The sequence below is a fragment of the Polistes dominula genome, unplaced genomic scaffold, assembly GCF_049000335.1.
Source record: "Polistes dominula isolate Pdom_NZ unplaced genomic scaffold, Pdom_raw_medaka contig_31, whole genome shotgun sequence".
NCBI classification, from domain to species: domain Eukaryota; kingdom Metazoa; phylum Arthropoda; class Insecta; order Hymenoptera; family Vespidae; genus Polistes; species Polistes dominula.
Genome location: NW_028300925.1, coordinates 8,783,394 through 8,802,874, shown reverse-complemented (window position 1 = coordinate 8,802,874; position 19,481 = coordinate 8,783,394). Strand labels below are relative to the sequence as shown.

The window sequence follows — 19,481 nt, the reverse complement described above, 5'->3', positions numbered from 1 at the left end:
GAATAATAACTATTACGATAATTATTGACATACGTAGCATGAGTACTTTTGATTTCTTTTTTTTTCTTGATTACGCCTTATCTCTCTTTTTCTCTTTTTCTCTCCTTCTCTCTCTCTCTTTTTGTTTTTGTATTTTTAAAATCTTAGATATTTAGAAATTTTTTGATCCATTTAAACGCGTATTAACTAATGAGATAAAAATATTGTTTCACGTTTTACCAAAAAATATTTGATTTCGTAATAATGATACGACGATAATATCATAATATAACGTTTCTGTTATTTTTTTTTATGTTTTTGGGAACCATTATTGTTATCAGCAAACGTATTTAGGTAGAATTGTATATGGCTTTATAGAAGCCATTTCATTTGCTTATAAATAGATTGTTATCGTTTTTGCTTCTATTTATCAGATCTAGTTTACAATTTTATGTTATTCGAAAAAGTAAATGAAAGTGTATTTTAGATTTTCAATAATAAATAAAAATTGCAATGTGTGTATGTGTTGCAATATTCTATTTGCTATTATCTGATATTAAAATAAACATTTTTTACGTTAGAATTTTGTAAATAAATTTAAAAGAAAAAATAGAATATTTTTTCTAATTTTTTATTCGAAGTTTAAATAGTATTTTTAAATTTAATGAATATACGATGAATTTGTACGTACACATCTATTTATGTAAATTATTCTTAACAAACAAATTGAGAAAACCTGATATTTTAAACTTAATTTAAGATAGTAGTGGCATAATAAAGTAGTTGCATTTACGAAATAAGTTGTTCACTGTTTCAAGATAGAGAAGACTACTATTTTCTTAGCGGTTCAGTGATTTCATTTAAAAAAATAAGCAAACGATACGTACGTCACGATATTGATTTGTTAATAAGAATTCTTCGACTCGGATACCCCCAGCAGAACAAACGTACAAAATTATCTTATCCATGTATGGAAAATAACTTGCTTTATTGCATTGAATTTTATTTGTTTCTTTCTTCCTTAAGATTCATTTTTTGGATTACGATAACATAGATTTAAATAGAATTTCATTTTTATGACTTATTACGTTTTTTTTTTACAATACATTCTAATATTTGTAATTAATTATGTTTCTTAATTTCTAATAATTTATTTTTTAATAAGTAAGCAAATAAGTAAGTCAATAAGTATCATTTGAATGAATGCAATAAAAATTGATACGTCCGGCATTGATAAATCGGTTCAACTGAAAATCTTCTTTACTTTAATACTAGTTTTAACTGGTTAAAAGCTTGTGAACTCGAGACCTCATCGAAATAGATAACACTTGACAAGATAGAGACAGATAGAAAGAGAGTGAACAAGAAATATAATACTTTCGATAACACTCACATGATTCGAGTGAGTAGGAGAAATGATTTCCTTTCGAACGGTAAGAGGAACGAGAATATATTATTAAATATATGCCACACTTACATATTGTACAACTGGTATGTCTCATAGTTATTTTCTTTTTTTGTTTCCATTTATACACTTTATATTTCGATCTTTCTCTATGAGAGGAAGCCCACGTGAAGTATCATTTTGTTTGATGGGATTATATTATATGATCAATTTTTATCTCATTCTCTCTCTCTCTCTCTCTCTCTCTCTCTCTCTCTCTGTCTTTCACATAATCTTTTCTTTTTTCAGTAAATGTTATTTTATTACTATATGTATAACAACATATTTGATAGATTTTTTAATGTAATAAAAGCTTCAATTTCTGCTCCTAATTCTTGCTTATTCGAAAGGAGCTGCTTTTTAAGTTAAAAGCTTACTTTATATATTTAATGGAAATTTTTAATATAATAAAATTTCAAACTCCTATTTCTAATTTAGACTTATTTGAAAGGAGCTGTTTCTTTAAATAAAAATATTTTTTGTTACCAAACACATTTAATGTAATAAAAACTTAAACTTCCATTCCTGATTTGGATTTATTTGAAAAGAGTTGTATTATTTTTTCAATGAAAGTATTAATTTTTTTAATTATACATATTTAATAGATATTTGAAATGTAATAAAAGCTCAAAAGCCTATTCCTAATTCGTTCTTATTGTAAGGTAGTCGTGGTGGTAGATGGTATATGGGCAGTTGACACGTAAATCGTATGAATTACATATACATTCTATGCAAATATTCGTGCAAATGTTCTAGCATATAGGAAATTTATTTCTGTCGGTAGGTAGGAAGGTATTCTCTTTAAGGTAGGACGTTGACAAGTACTTAAAGAAATTCCGGATCACTTCTGATCCGTATTTAAATAAAAAAGTTTAATGATTCGTTGAACAACAAATGATGGCTTTACGTGATCGTAACAGTTTCATTGCATTATCGTTATCACATACCGATGACATTATCTTCCCTTTCTAAGGTTAACTTCCGATTACACGAATTCAGATACTTGATAGTACACGATTTATAAATCAATCTGACTTTATTTAGTGCTATTACTAAAATACCCATCTTTTTCTGTAACGGAAATTCATTTGTTTTTTTTTCATGAGATCTATGTTATATTATGGATAGATCTTTTTGTTTAGATCATTTTCAGAGGTGTTTCTTTTATTTTCTTCTTTTTTAAAAACTGATAAATATCTCTTACGTTATTAAAATTCAAATTGGATTTAATTACACTCAATTAGATAAATGAAATTAATATTCGTGTTTGAAATGAATGCCACTAGGTACTCTTCTCGTAAGTATTCCTTCTCGGTATAGTATGTGTTGTACAAGGACTCTCTTGTACCGAACTCAATCGTACAAGTATAGTATGCGGAATGAGATTCCCGCTTGTCCCATTTTCTTGTCTTGTTGTTTCGCCACTAGCACAACCAGTTAAAGCTAACCCACCTGCTGCACGATCTCCTTTACCTTTGCAACAAGGAATTTCTCTCATTCCTTGACGGAAGTTACGCGATAGGAAGGCATAGAGAAATGGATTCAAACAGCAATTCGTATAAGATATCAAGAAAGTCGATACGGTCAGGAGAGTTGTAAAATTCGAAGTTCGGTCGTAATTTGGACCCCAGTGTAGCCAAATTATGCGAACTTGTTGCGGTAAATTGCAAAGTGCGAAAAGTACTACTACGGCAATCAGCATCCTGTTAAATATACATAAGATTTTCAAATTAGTTTTTAACTTATAATTAAATACAAATATAACTATGACTATATAACAATAATATGTGGATACACATATTGGAAATGATCAGAACCGAAGGTAGATATATTTTATTTATGCAACACATGAATATAGTTTCACATTATATTGTAGTTTCGCCTTCACATGCATATTATATTGGATTGCTTGGAAAATTTGTGCTGATTTAAGAATAGTAATTTTTTTTTTTATTCAGAGATTTCTGTAGTCGCGTTTAAAAAAAAACATGGAAGTTTATATTGTAAAAAGTAAAAAGCAATTCTAAAATTAACTTTACTTTTTACTACTACTACTACTACTACTACTACTACTACTACTACTACTACTACTACTACTGGTGAAAATAAAGTTTATGTTAAATCCATTTATATCTATGTATTTATTATTTTTTAAAATGTACCCTTTATGTGTTCATTTATGTAAGAAGAAATTATTGATTAAAATATTATATTTATTTTATATGTATATACACGGAATATTTAGTTATTTATAAATTGATAAGAACCTTCGAAGCAACTCAATATTTTCTATATGACGTATAAATGCATTTGTAACATTTATCTATGTGTCTAAAGTATGTGAATATATTTTTACATGTATTAATGAATATTTTGATATACGTATATTTATTTGTATCCATCAAAATGAACATTTTTATTTAATATTACTTTTAAATAAATCTGATTGTGTGAGTTTGGAAGAAAGACCATGTGTTTTCTTTCAAGCCACGTAGATTTCTAACGAAATGAAATTCGAAAATAAATCATCGTTAAGAGGGGAAAATAATAGCGTGGTAAATTGCGTTATCGATGCTCCATTCGTTCAGATAAATGGAGGTTACTCGATCACATTGATTGACGATTTGCCCTCAATCTAATCATTTTGAAAAAATGAACCTTGTGTGAGTTGGAGAAACGTCAAATATTAAACAAATTTTGTTTGACAAAGACAAAGAAGAAGAAAAAGAAGAAAAAGAAGAAGACAGAGAATAAGAAAGAAAATAAGATAGACAAGTAAAATAAAAAGAGAAATGAAATGTGGAAGTTTAGTTATATATGAGCTTGACACATGCCCACATGTAAGTACTACATGTAAGAATGGACTGAAGATTTCTAGCTGAAGAATAAAACTTTTAAATAATTTGAAAAATCTATTAATTTTTTTTATCGAAATCTTGTATATGAAAATAATTTAATTCCGTTCAAACTGTGACAAATGACAAACTTGGAAATCCTTATATTTATCTTATTACAAGAAAGAACAATTTTCAAAATAAGTTTAAAATTGATTGAGACAATCAATAGTGAATTTTTGGTGCCCAATGTTGTATTTTATATACGTGTACGTAAGAATAAATAAAGTATGTATATTTCAAGGAAGAAAATGTTTCAAAATATAAGAAGAATACCTTATGACACCACGTCTTGTTCTAAGAACCTTCCTGCAGGAAGTATGGATATGCTGAACTCTACCGTTCTTAGTTTTTGCTACTAGGCCAGGTCCACCGAGAGCAACACCGCTTCTCCATAGACGTACAGCAATTTTAGTGTAAAGATAGGACATCAGTGCGAGTGGTAGAAGATAAAGGAAGATAAAGTTAACTGCATCGATGACGTGTTTCTTGTATTTTTTCATATTGGGTCCACAGATGATATCAACGTCACCGTCGCTCAATTCGTTGCTTATTGTTTCGAAATAAATAAATCTCGGTGATGCATAAAATGCTGCTATTATCCAAATGATACCAATGACTGCTCTTAAACGACTTCTCGTTAACATCGATTTACATTTTATTGGGTGTACCGTTGCCAAATATCTCTCGATGCATACAACCATCAGTATCAAAATACTTGCCGTATATGAAAGTGCATGGACAAACATATAAACTTTGCAAAGAAAGTTACCTAATCGCCAACTATTCATCAAATAATTTATCAGAGTTTGGTAGACGCAAAATATACCGACGCAGAAGTCTGCCACTGCTAAATTTGCCAAGAAAAAATTCGTGATGTTGGGTAAGCGACGGGAAAACGTCACCACCAGAATTACCATTAGGTTACCTGAAACAGATAGTTACTCTTAGTTAATTGGATTGGACAGATTATCTTATTAATCATATTTTTCTTATCCGGTATACTTAACGTTTATATACGTTATATACGTTTTTTTCTTAGCCATTCAAATTACTGTAAATATCACGAATATGTAATTTTTTATTAGAAATTAAAATATTATTAAGATTTGTATGGGATAAAGTAAAATAAAATAAAAATAAAAATAAAACGTGTCAATCCCAAGGGATTATGGTTTCAATTTAAATAATTAGAATTTGGCACAATGTTTGTTCTCTTATTTAATCTCGATAAATCAAATATTGGAATTATCTTAATATATTGGTTCTCACGTTTGAGGTTTACAATTATTCAGGGAAATTCGTGCATACCGATGAGCTTAAGATCCATTTATCTAAATGTATTTGCGATCTGTCGTTCACCAATACTAATTCCTACTATAATTCTATTATAGTAACATATTGTAGATATTAATTAATTAACTTAAGCTTATCATATTAAATTTAAAATATTTTTTATGACGATAAACAATTTTTTATTTTTTACAGTTAAAATAATATTTTATAATGAAAGTGGGAATTTTTATTTGAAAAAAACAAAAAAACATTTTAAAGGGAAAAAATAATTTTACATTTTCATTCGAAAAATACTTTTCGTCTTCTGGCTCAGACACAGGTGAAATTATATGAGTATCATTTTTCAAGATCTCCGCCCCTTAGATCTAATACCTCGTAATAATGATTAATCGTTTTGCTTGTGCAGCTTACACTCTTTAAGGAAAATATTCTTCCTAAGTATCTTGTTGAATTTGGAAATAATGTAAAAACTTACAAAAATATAATTTCACGTACATGCATGCATACAATAATTATGTCGGATAATTATGATAATAGAATAAGTAAAAAAAATTATACAAATTTATTTTATAATAATAAATAAATTATAAAATTCTTTTTTCACAATGTTTTTTTCACTTAGTTCATTGCCATATAATTACCGGTATAATAATTTAAAATAAATTTAGAATAAATTTTAAGACATAGCATAAACATTAATTTAATATTAATTCAATATTAATATATGAAATAATAAACATATGTATCTATAACCCGTGCTGTAAAGAAACAAAATAGGTTATTGTTATATTAATAATAAAAATTATCATATATAATATTTTATATATAAAAATGTTATTTCCAAGAGAGAGAGAGAGAGAGAGAGAGAGAGAGAGAAAGAGAGAGGGAGAGAAAGAGAGAGGGAGAGGGAGAGAGAGAAAGATCGTGTTATTAAAAAAGAAAAGGAAAGATAGGTGCAACGACATAAGGTTCACCTTCCATTGCCACTTTCAATTCAATGCCGATCACGTTCGATCCCAGCTTCGAGTTTTATTGCTCAGCAATGCTGCTTTCTTGTATCGCGCCTGTAAGTTGCTCGTACGATTCTCGAATGACAATGGGACATCATTTTTCCAAAAATGAAGGGGAAGAAAACAAGAAACAAAGAAAAAAAGAAAAAGAAAAAGAAAAGTAAGGAAAAAAAAGTGAGAGAAAAAAATTCAAAGTTGTTGTTAAAGGAAAAAGAAAAAGCAAAAGAAAAGAGGGAGAGGTGGGTGGAGGGGGTAGAGGGAGGGGGAAAATGAAGAAGTTCAAGTCCTTGTAACTTTTTTTTGCACGTTATTAAAAGTTCGAACTGAAAAAGAGACTTTTTGAATTATATTGATAAATGAAATGTAAATAATGGTTGTAAAAGAAAAAGAATAAGAAAAAGAAGTAGAATAAGTAGATCGTAGAACATGAAAAAGAAGAAGAAGAAGAAGAAGAAGAAGAAGAAGAAGAAGAAGAAGAAGAAGAAGAAGAAGAAGAAGAAGAAGATGATGGTGAAAAAGACTCAACAATTTTAATATTCAACATCTCAACCATTGCCGTTTATTCATGGGGTTTTCTCTAATCTCTCTCTTTCTTTTCCTTTTTCTCTTCTTTTTTATTTTCTTATTTTTTTTTTTTATTTTTTTTTTTATTATTTTTCGCCTTATTGTATGAGGTTTTCGAAAGAAAGAGAAAATATGGCCTCGTCTAAATGTTCCCCACTTTTGCGGTAGATCCCTTTAAATCGTAAATCCACGAGCCATTAATTCTACCTATTCGACAGTGTTCTTCGAATGAACATAAAAAGAACATTCTTTTAGATCGTTTTCTTATAAATACACCACCACCATTGCCTCTTTCTCCTCCTCTTCTTCTTCCACGGGGATCGAAGGAAATTTGAAGAAATCTCATTTAAGTATTTCCAATTCAAATGTTACGTGTCTACTCTTATTTATTACCTAATTTCATATATTTTGATAATTCTATGGTAAATGAAATATTTTTATCATACTCTAGGGGTGTAAGAATCGTTTAGTTTTTTTGAATTTTATCTTTCTGATTTAAATAAAATTATAATACTAATAATAAATGTGTATACAAAAATATTTAATAAAAATAAATTTTGTTTTTTAAAAATGTAGTATAGTGAATCTTTTAATTTTAATAGATTTAATGTTTTGGATTTAAATAAAATAATGATAATAATATATCAAAATTTTAATAATAACAGTAAATATATACTAAGATATTTTTAATAAACAAAATTATGTTTTTTAGATATATAAAATAATTAAAAAATATTTAAATTGATATGAAATATTAAAATACTTAAATATTATTTATAAATTTTGTACTTTACTTAAACGCAATTGTTTATGTTTTTGACTGTTAAATTTACAATTTACAATTTACAATTAAGAAAATTGTTAGAAAGAAAAAAATTCAATAATTTCTTTATATTTTTATTTGTACTTTCTTTTTCTCGTAGTAAAATAAAATTGCGGTGTGTATCAAAGGAGTAAAATGGTTTTCCAGTAGAAGCAGCTAGTTGGCCCTCGGCAATTTATTTCTTTACTCTTTACTTTGGTTCTACCTATCGATACACTGGAGAAAAGAAGTGACACACATTTTGCAATAAATATAAGTAGTCCTCCAATAACACGTTTAATTCGTATCGTGTTATATGGAAGTCGTATGTTAAACGAAACCTCGGATCCCATAGTAAATTCAACTTAAATTTTTCTGAATTGGATATCACTGTACGTACAAATATCTGTGATACTATACCATTTATGTTATGAAAGATAATATTTTCTGGGTTTCGATAAAAAACAAACATTTTAATAAAAAAGAAAAAAAGAATCACTTTAAATAACATTTAATAAAATCTTTAAAAATAAATGTGAAAATATTGACAAATATTTTAATAAAAGAAAATATTTTCAAATTTGGATTTACAATTAATTATTTAATCATATAAATGATTTAGAAAGATATACATTATATTTGATTCTTTGAAAAAAAAATTTGCCAAGTTAAACGATAAAATAAACAGATAATATCCGATGAGGAATTGATTAAAACGATGAATAATCGATAAAACTATTGAATAATAGAAAAACGTACTTTCAATTAACTAACGAGAAGTTTTTGAAAATTGTTGTAAAAAAAATTTTGTAATTAGACCGAAGAAAGTTAAACGTTTAACTTCTTAAAGCTATTAGAAATTTTTTACCACCGCATTTTTCACAATTTTTTATTAATTTTGATTAAATCTTTCCCTTCGTTAGGGGAAGGAAAAAGAAGATAAAAGTAAAATTGTAGGTTACGAAAAAAAGAGAGATGATTTTTAGTCGTTTGAGAAAAAGAAAGATAATCGATCAGCTTTAAATGATATTTTTTTGGTTATTAAATTTAATAAATCAATATTTTTTTGCGTAGTCCAATTAATTGAGTTAGATAGGAAGGAATAAAGATTTGCAGAAAGGATAATAGAGATGAAGGTAGACAGGAACAATTGTAGAGAGAATAAAGCACACACCACATATATACCTAACACGCACGAGCGCATTTATACACACATAATATCACACATATAACATCGTTTTGAAATGGTCATTTACTCGATTCAAAGTGATCACGAATGGCCTCTTCTATGTCAGAAGTACGAAGTATAGGATTCTAATTGTAAGTCGAATCACGCATTGTTGCTGTTCTTACTATCAAACTCGCAAGGGAAATTAATTAACACAGACTTAGTAATTCTTTTAAAATTTCATAAATGATCAAAAACAATGGGGAAAAAATATCAATGAAATAATATTGATTAATTTGCATTCATATACATACATACACACGTACATTCATAAAATATCCCAGTATAAATGGGAAATAATATTTTAAAGGTGACATTGGAACGTCATACATCCCGAAAATTAAATCAAATAAGATATTTTTCAATTGTTTATTCTTCTATGTGTCTGAGTTAACTTTAATAAATTTTCCTTTTATTCTAAAATTATTTAAAAATATTATTCTAGTATTTGTATTATTATTATTTATATACATATTTTTTTGGGAATTATTACAATTTATATATCATAATTAATATATGAGTTGGAAATATTAGACGTTCTCTTACGAGAATAATAATAATAATAATAATAATAATAATAATAATAATAATAATAATAATAATAATAATAATAATAATAATAATAATAATAAAAAAATGGATGTTGTTTTTTTAAATAAAAAAGTGCAAACTCGAGATACTTGTTCATGCTTTTAATTAAAACGATGATAGAATAAAATAAATATCACGAATAGAATTCTTCATAGAATAAAATAAATATCACGACAGTACCGAATATTAAAAATATTTCAAAAATATTATTACAAATACAAAGAATATATATTTATACAAATTTATCCAACAGGAATAAAGAACGAAAAAAGGACAAAAAAATGTCTTTCAAACTGGATATTGAACCAACGATAAATACTAAAAACAATTAAAGAGTACACTTCAAAATTAAATTTTAGATGTAAGTGTATAACAAATAAATATAGATTCCTCGGAGGATCGCGTCTTAAAAATTAGATAATTTTTCTAGAAATAAAAAAAAAGAAATAAATAGAAAAATAGGAAAAAGAGGGAGAGAAAAAAAAAGAAAGAGTAAGAAAAGTTGATTCTAATGGACACGAGAAGCACGTTGGCGGCCATCTAACAAGAGTATTAAAAGCTGACTCGTGAAAGTTCCTTTGGGTAGATCGATATCACTGATTACAATCTCTCTTTCTCTCTCCCTCTCTCTTTCTTTCCCTCTCTTTCTTTCTCTCTGATAAGAAATTTTCGTTCATTACGAATCGTATGTACCTTCGATTAATGTCCGTTTTAATGCGTTCTGATTTATACTTTAAGATCGTTTTAATTTCCTTTTCTAATTCTTTTTTTATTTTGTTTAAATTCATATTCTGCACTCGTTGACACTCGTCCTTTTTTTGTATATATCATATAAAATATTATACATTTTATATGACATATTTTTTTATATGTTTATATTTCTTTTTATACTTTTTTTGACATTTTTTTTTATTTATCTATCCTACGTATCAGGTATTTTTTTTCAATCATTTTTATTGTAGTTTGGGTTTTTTTTATTTTTTTTTTTTTTTTAATGAATTTATATTACATTTGGTTGCGCATTGTAGTTATTATTGTTGACATTATTAAATGGACGTTGAAAGATTTGTAAAAAAAAGTGATAAATTAGTTATATACTAGTGGGAAATAAAAAAGTAAATATATTCTACGAAACATTGAAACGGGGGAAAGACATTTGTGGAAAATCTCTCTCTTGAGACTTTTCCTTCTCTCTTTACGTTGATATCAACGAAAAAAAAAAGAAAGGGAAAAGGTAGAGAATAAAAACAAATACAATTGTGAAGCACGTGCGTGCACATACTCAAACAGAAATACACACAAGCAACATTATTTTATTGATTTGTAAAAAAAATTGCAAAGAAAATGAAAACAGGATTATAAAATTATATCAATCATTTTCTAAATTCTTTTCTGTATGAACATAAAGTAAAATTGAAATGTAATTTTACAAATGACATTAAAACACGAGAAAATGTAACGAGCTCGACTTTTCAATTCTTCTTTTATAATTTTTATTCATCAGATAAAGCTTCTAATATCATCGTTATTCTCTAGAATTAATTTACAAGGAATAATTTACATTGCGATACTCAACGAAACGATTTCTGACGTCTACCTTACTCTTGTACAACCAAATGTTTGCTTGAAACCCACATTTATTTCTACTGTTGTTCCTAATCCGTTAAGTCTAATAATAGAAAATTTGCATGTTCCCGTTTCGGATAATATATTATAATAATACGTCTGTTAACGCTTGTTGTAGCTGTAAGTTTTATTTCATTTAATGAACAATAACGAAAAATATAATTCCTAAATTTTTACAAGAAAATTTATTTTTTTTCGAACTTCAGCCAGTTTCCAGAAACATATGTAGCTTTTTTACGATTACTCGAATTCGTCATTATGTTTCTTTATATCATAATTTTAAACATTTCGAATATGTAACAAGGAACAAATTATTGCATTCAAAAGAAAATAATTATTAATAATAAAACAAGTAATAATTATTACTTCTATTATTAAATGTTTACAATTTTGAAAATTGAAAGTTCAATTATTATCTTTAAATTTTCCTGTTGCATTGACAAATATTTTAGGTATTCTAATGTAACCAACTACATATATATAATTATATGTATAATATATATATTAATCACATTGTGTAATTCTATTTAGGGGAACGAGTTCGATTAAGTATACATACGTCATGAACTATACTCGTTTCATAGTAGTATCGAACAGAATCAGGGGATAGGAGTAGGATCACTGTATAAATGATTACGTTAGATCAAATATCAAGAGGCTTATGCAAATAGTTCTATTCTTGATAGTTCTAATTCGTAACTTCTCATCGTGTAGGCGTTACACGTTTATTCTTTTAAAAGCTTTTTTTTTTTTTAACGTTCTTTAGAGTATTACCTTTTAAATACGATTTCAAAAGAAAAGAACAAAAAATATCAAATATATATATGATATGTATATATCCACCTCCGTTTGATGTCAACAACGTTCTTTTGTTTAATCTAAAAAGAATAACAAAATTTTCTTTCTTCAAATAAAATGTTAAGAACGTTTTTAATGAAAAGCGTGCTATTAAAAATATAATCATAAAATATATTCATAAAAAAAATCATAAATTTGTATATCTCAACCTATTATTATTATCATTATTATTATTTGTAGTAGTAGTAGTAATAGTAGTAGTAGTATTGTTATTATAGAAATTTTATATAAAACTGCTAAAAAAATATTTTTCTACGAGTAATATAAAAAAAAAACAAAAAAAGGAAAACATCAAAAGTGTGCACTGAGTTAATAATTTTTTTTTTTTTTTGAAAGAATAATAATACGTAAAACAATAGTGTTCGTTTAATTAAAAAAAAAAACTTTTTAGTCGAAGTCTTTTTCTCTTCCATTTTGTCGCAAATCCCATTGTTTGTTTTTTTTTCCTTCACTTTTTATCCATCCGAACTTTTTTCTCCCTTTTTCAGACGTTCTACGATCGATCACTCGGTGTTTTGTTCGTTTATATCCCTTACGTAAGTATTTCTTTTTCCTATTTTTTTCTTTTTCTTCTTCTTCCTTTCACCCTTTTCCTATTTCTTTGATGATGTTCCTCTTCGCACGTTTCTTTTTTTTTCCTTGAAAGATCTATGTTGAATATTTCTTCTTCTTTTTCTTTTTTTTTCCATATACTTTTTCTCACTTTAACGTCTCCGTCAACGTTTACATATGTGATGTTTACACATACATAGAAAAATACACATAGGAAGAATACACATAAAAGTGATCGATCGAATTTCATTTGGTCACTTTTATCACACACACGTATAAACTATTTTCAAGTTGGAGAAAGATAAAAAGAACACGCACACACACACCACATAAACACAAATGCATACAAATAAATTCATAAACTTGTTATCTTTTTAGTAAATAAAATTCAGTTATCTGTGTTACTACTGTTCTAAAATATAACGAAACAAATGTATTACAGCTACGTGATTTTATACAATTTTACATTTCTAACGCTTCGTTAAATTTATTTGGAAGAAAGGTTACACGTATGCAGGTATTAGCAATGATTCTTTGAAACGACAAAAGGTTTAATCAAATATGTAGAAAAAAATTGTACTCAAAGAGTAACAACACGTGTAATACAACCACAAAGACTTTGACGTCGTATAGATATCAGTATAATTAAGAGTAGACATACCACACATGAGTCTACTGATAACCCCTTTGACATCGAACTCTTGTCAGCTGCATTCAGTCCGAGTAGATATCCGGTAAAGACCGCTTACTAGTTGAATTTACTTGGATTATATCATACTAAGTTGTATAGTTATGGATGTCATGAATAAGAACGATCAAATGTTTATTCCTTTTAACTTTAATCATTTATCTATCATATTTTTTCCAGAATTAATAAAAAAAAGGATAAAAAATATAAGATATAATAAATATTATATGTTATTTAAATAATGTTAGAAATATAAAAATAATATAGTTGTAATAGTAGTTTATTTTAGCTCATAGCTAAAGAATAAAAGTATGTTTAACATTGGTTTTTTCTTTTTTACGATATAACCTTTCTTTTCTTAAAAATATTTTAAATTTTAAATTAAAAAATTAAGATTAAAAAAATTTTCATTTATTAATTTTTATATAATTTAATAACTTAATCTATTAAATTTATTTCCTAATTTTAATATATAATTATATTTAGCACATGTAGTATTTATTGTAGTATACTTATATAGATTATTAATGGGTGGGCGGAAGTGGGGGTTGTTTAAACAAACAGATTAAATAATATATAAATTCTATATAAAGTTAATAATATAATAGTAAAAAATAAATAATAACGAATATAAATATCAACTAAATATAAGAATTACCAATCAATAAAAGTCAAATAAGTGTAGGTGTTTGAAGGTTGTTTAAATTGATAATGAAAGAGAGAGCGAGAGAGAAAGAAGACAATTCAAATAATTTATTTCAAAATAGTCTGAATTGCATTTTGTGTCGGCTCAACGAACATTCTTATTATTGTCATCGGGACAATAAATTTCATTAAGATTTCCAAAAGCTTTCCATCTTTCGAGCAAGAATAAGAAAGTTTCATTCCCGAGTTTCTGAGGGAAGAAGCAAGAAGGAACTTGGCTAAGTTTTAATCTTAATCTTTCGAGGGATCGATAAAAGCACATCCGATTGAAGCTTACCCATTCCACTCACCGCACCTTTTACTGTGCATATGGTGACTTTAAAAGCTTATTATGCGAATCTTATACCTTGCCAGGAAACATTAGTACAAATTTGATATTATTCAACTACTCGGTTATGTTTCCTAACAAAATATTTTCTACAAGAAATCAAACTTTTAACACGCATTTTTACTTTAACTTATTTTTTTGACTATTCAATTTTGTATAAAGTTTATTATATATTTAAAAATATTTAAAATTACCGAACAACATTCCTGCAAATTCGATACTTCTACACGGTTATGTTTCTTTCCAAATGATCTTTTAAAAATCGAACTTTTAACACGAATTTTTACACTAATTATTTTTATATAATTTATTAAATTTAAACAAAACCAAAAAAATTCTCTTTATATTTTAAGATATGTTTAATCTTTATAAAAAAGTTATTATTTTGTCGTCTTTTGAAAGCAAATTTCATCGAGAAGAAACCTATAGATTGTAACTTCAATCAATCTTGTTTTTGAAGTTATAGAAATTCTATATTAGGTGAAAGCAATGTTTATCACGTGTCACATTGTCTTATGTAATATAGATATATTCTATTATTTCTTTTATGATTCGGAATATCGGAAATCATTTTTCTGACAACGTTTTCCTATTTGAATGATGCATGTATCACGTGCGTTGTTTGCATATCGCGTGCTTTTATTCTCTCGAATTTTTTATTTGCCCAGTTACTTTTACAATTCAACGAAGTTGTGAAGATCCTACCAAAAATGTTTTCTTTTCTATTAATTTTTTATATTTGCTTTTCCGTGTAACATTACGTAGAAAGAAAATTACAAATAAATAATAAACTTTCTATTGTGTTAAAATTAAATTACAAGTTCTACCTTTTTATTTATTTATTTTTTTTTAAGTTAAATTCAATTATCATAATAATACGCGTATAATAATATGTAAATCCTACCTCCTTCTTCTGTTATTTATTTATTATTATAATGTTTTACAATAATCTTTTATTATTTTTGTATAAATGCAAAATATGTATTTTATTTAATAAAATATTGTCTACAAATTGGACGAAATCTTGAAGTATCGCAATTAATTTCATATTACCAATAACCACTTTAATAATATCGAACTTGACGTACATTTATTATTTTCTGCCAGGTTTTAATTAAAAAGTATACATATATATATATATATATTATATATATATATTAGGGTGGGTCAAAAAAATGACTTTTTTTTTTTTTCAAGTGCCACGCAAAAATGGGTTCCTAGACACCTTAAAAGAATTCTCACCCAATATGAGCTCTTAATTTTAATAGGAAGATCCTCCGCATCGCAGTTTTTTATTTTTTTTTCAGTTCAATAGATTAAAATTCATACCTCATTATTTATTGATTGTACAGAAAAATGTTCAAGACGAATTTTGTAGGAAATTTAATGCTCTACAAAAAAGGTATCTTATACTTTTTCCGAAAACCTCACCATTTGAATGATATTGAAGATTTAAATTTGATGATTTTTAGACAAATCTTTTTCATAATCAGATCGATTTAAAAATCGTTAAATGAAAGAACGTAAAACTGATAAAACAAAGATAATTTATTAATTAATAAAATTCAGTATATAATTTTTTATTCCAGACAAAAAATAGCTTACTCCTTGTAAGTATGTATGTATGTTAGAGTGTGTATATTGTATGTATGTAAGAATGTGGTATATGCGTGAAATAAGCATGGAGCGCTGTGAATGATGAGGGAATATAAAAATAACAAAAGGCAAACATTATTTTTAAGTTATTATAATTTATTCCTTAAAATTATATATCATTAATTAAACAATTACGACAGTAACACTATTAAACAATATCAATCTCTTAATGCTATAGCGTGAACAATATTTTTTGTTAGTCCATCTTTAGCTAACACAAACAAACTGGATGGTTTACCCACTCGAGAGCATGCCACGTATAATTGTCCGTGTGAAAAACATGGTGTTCTCAAATCTAATCCACAAACAGACATTGTTTGACCTTGGGATTTGTTGATAGTCATTGCAAATGCCAATCTAATCGGAAACTGAATACGTTTGAATTGAATTGGCACATCTGTAGGTATAATAGGAATCCGTGGTATGAGTATATTTTCACCTCTGAACTTGCCATTTAAAATCCTGGCTTCGATCACGTTTTTCATTAATTTGTGAATGACTAATCGCGTACCGTTGCACAGCCTGGGCGGGTTCAAATTACGAAGCAAGATAATTGGAGATCCAACCTTTAATTGTAAATTATGCGGTGGCATGCCTGGCAAATCCAGTGAGTTCAAAAACTCTGTGGGAAAATTTACTGCTTCGCTGTCGTCGCAAACTGTATCAATAGATTTATATGATACCAAGTTCCCTGGCAACAACATTTGTATCTTCAGATTTAAATTGTCAACGTCTACATTTTTTGCCGCTAAAATCGCTCTTTCGGCAAGCCATTCATGATTTATGTACTGTGTGTGTACATCGGGAAATATTTGTTCAATGAGAGTATCTTGCGAATCAGCGATTGTGCAGAAATCGGTCGGTAATTTTACGTATCCAGTTTCATCTATAGCAAGTTTTCCATCACCGATATCTAAGAGTTGTTTTGAAAATGTTTCAGCGGATGGATCTTGAAGCATTTGAACGCGCATATTTATTTTTAGTTGTAATTTTTCAACATTACGCCACAATGGAGATGATTTTAAGCAAGCGTTGATCTCATCAGCGTATGTTGAACGTGGAATGACTGGAAGTGTTTGTCTGAAATCACCTGAAAGGACCAACAGAGTTCCGCCAAATAGTTTGTCACTGTTTTTAAGATCTTTCAATGTCCTGTTCAACGCCTCAAGTGAATGTTTGTGTGCCATAGTACATTCATCCCAAATAATAATTTTACACCGTTTCAGCACAGTGGCCATGGACGATTGTTTCTTAATGTTGCATACTGCGTCAGGGTTATTCTGAATATTTAGTGGTAGCTTAAATACTGAATGAGCTGTTCTACCTCCATCCAATAAAGTTGCTGCAATGCCCGATGATGCAACGGCCAATGCGATGCCATTATTTGATCGTATTTCAGCAAGAATTAGCGAAATAACGAAAGAGCATCTAGCTCGCTGACGATGCGCCTGGCATAAAGTGAATCAAGGTTATTATAATCACAACGTGCATTCACGCGATTGGCAAGTGCGCTTTCGGAATCCTCGCCGCCCATAAAGTAGATCTGTAAGAATTTATGTGGTTCGTTTGGCATTGGCAGCAGTGAGCCCATTTTATGATAAACTTGGCCTCTGATTGTGAATGTAGAATTGAATTGTTGACCATTTGCATTAGTATTTCGAACTATTTCTGTTGCTCCGAACGATGTCATTTGAAAGCATGAATTGAAACTTCGAATTGACTTCAGGAACACATTAGAATCTGGATCCGTGCCGATAAGTAAGCCGTTCAATGGTTCAGGTGGTGTTTCAATTTCAGGTAGTTGCACTTTTCCTAACGTGCAACACATCCCAGCTGGCTCATTTTTGAATTTCAGAGCATGACAATGCGGACATTCCTTGTCCATAGCACCAATTACCACTTTTGAATGAGCATAATATTCAATATCGGGCTCATACTGGAATGCTAGACGCAGGAATGAATCAGATATAAATGCTCGATGTACCTGTTGTCGTTGTTGGTCACTTGTTCTTCGTCTATTGACTGTGAAACGGCGTGATTTTCGTTGTTCTAATCTTCTGACTTCATTGCGTTCAGCTCGTGTATCTTCTGGCTCTTCTTGATGCAATTGCGCCATTCTGACACGTGCATCAGTATTTTGTTGCTGGATTTGTTCTTCTGTTCTTTCGGATCTGCTATTTCGCAACTTTCGAGCTTTACTTGTACTGCGGCTCAAATCAGCCCCTTTGCGTTTTCTTGGCATTGTGATTTTCTGGAAACTATGAAAATCTTAATTGTTCAATTACATTTTTTTAATAAAATTAAATTAAAATTACATTTTTATAAGATCAACAACATAAATAAAAAAAAGTATACTTACAACACAAAATCCGTTGTTATTGGAAGCTCGTGTCACGTAATCACTTGAACTCAAAATTGATAATTTAATAAAATTAAATTAAAATTACATTTTTATAAGATCAACAACATAAATAAAAAAAGTATACTTACAACACAAAATCCGTTGTTATTGGAAGCTCGTGTCACGTGTTGAGTACTTTTGAGGTTATAAAATCACTTGATTAACTAATCGTGCAAAATACACTCAAAATTGATAATTTAATTATTATTGATAAAATAGGAATGATTAAAAGTTAATATAAGAGTTACACTGAGATAGCAAAATAATAATTGTCAACGTTACTACTACACTTGATGCATAAACAATAATGATGGCCGACAACTGTGTAGGGAGTAAAAAATAAAGGAAACCGGCTTCGTTCTCATCCCTACTCCGTGCTGTTTACTGGGTCAGAAGTGACACCTATAAACATCTGGCGGGGATAATAATAACTAAATAAATGACGATTGATCAGTTATCGACCGGAGAGGAAAAATGATTAAATTACTAAAATAGCTATTAAAAAATAAGGGTTGATCGTAGAAGGGTGAAAATTAAGGATTGTATGTATTTTTGTATGCTGTATCATAAAAAAATAGAAATTACAAATTTTGTCTAAAAAATGAAAAAAAAAGTTTAGGGGTGGACTACCCCTAACATTTAGGGGGATGAAAAATAGATGTTGGCCGATTCTCATAGATACCGGATAAGCACAAAAAATTTCATCAAAATCGGTCAAGCCGTTTCGGAGGAGTATGGGAACGAAAACTGTGACACGAGATTTTTATATATATATAGATATATATATATATATATATATATGTAGTAGTACATCATGTATAATAATTTATAGTGACAGCTCGATTCAAACTCTCATTCG

The 19,481-nt window shown here is 28.1% G+C and overlaps 2 protein-coding genes across 4 annotated transcripts in view; both read right to left on the bottom strand.

The window, feature by feature from the left end:
- Positions 1-116: 116 nt before the first annotated feature.
- The window catches only part of LOC107073012 (trissin receptor), a 30,155-nt gene continuing 10,790 nt past the window's right edge, over positions 117-19,481 (bottom strand). For all 3 annotated transcript variants that reach the window (XM_089171249.1, XM_015333397.2, XM_089171248.1), the window contains 2 exons: positions 4,594-5,245; positions 117-3,126 (listed from right to left, as the gene is read on the bottom strand). In XM_089171249.1, coding sequence (XP_089027375.1) covers positions 2,706-3,126; positions 4,594-5,245 — 1,073 coding nt within the window. In that variant the 3' untranslated portion in view covers positions 117-2,705. The remainder of the gene's footprint in view (positions 3,127-4,593; positions 5,246-19,481) is intronic.
- Positions 17,627-19,411, bottom strand: LOC149033030 (uncharacterized). Its single transcript, XM_089170952.1, has 3 exons — positions 18,712-19,411; positions 18,581-18,629; positions 17,627-18,479 (listed from the first exon to the last, which is right to left on the bottom strand). The coding sequence occupies exon 3, from the start codon at positions 18,461-18,463 to the stop codon at positions 17,627-17,629; it is 837 nt and encodes a 278-aa protein (XP_089027078.1). The 5' UTR covers positions 18,464-18,479; positions 18,581-18,629; positions 18,712-19,411.

Excerpts from the sequence above, each read along its gene's own strand:
- LOC149033030 (XM_089170952.1), bottom strand. The coding sequence starts at position 18,463 with ATGCCAAGAAAACGCAAAGGGGCTGATTTGAGCCGCAGTACAAGTAAA.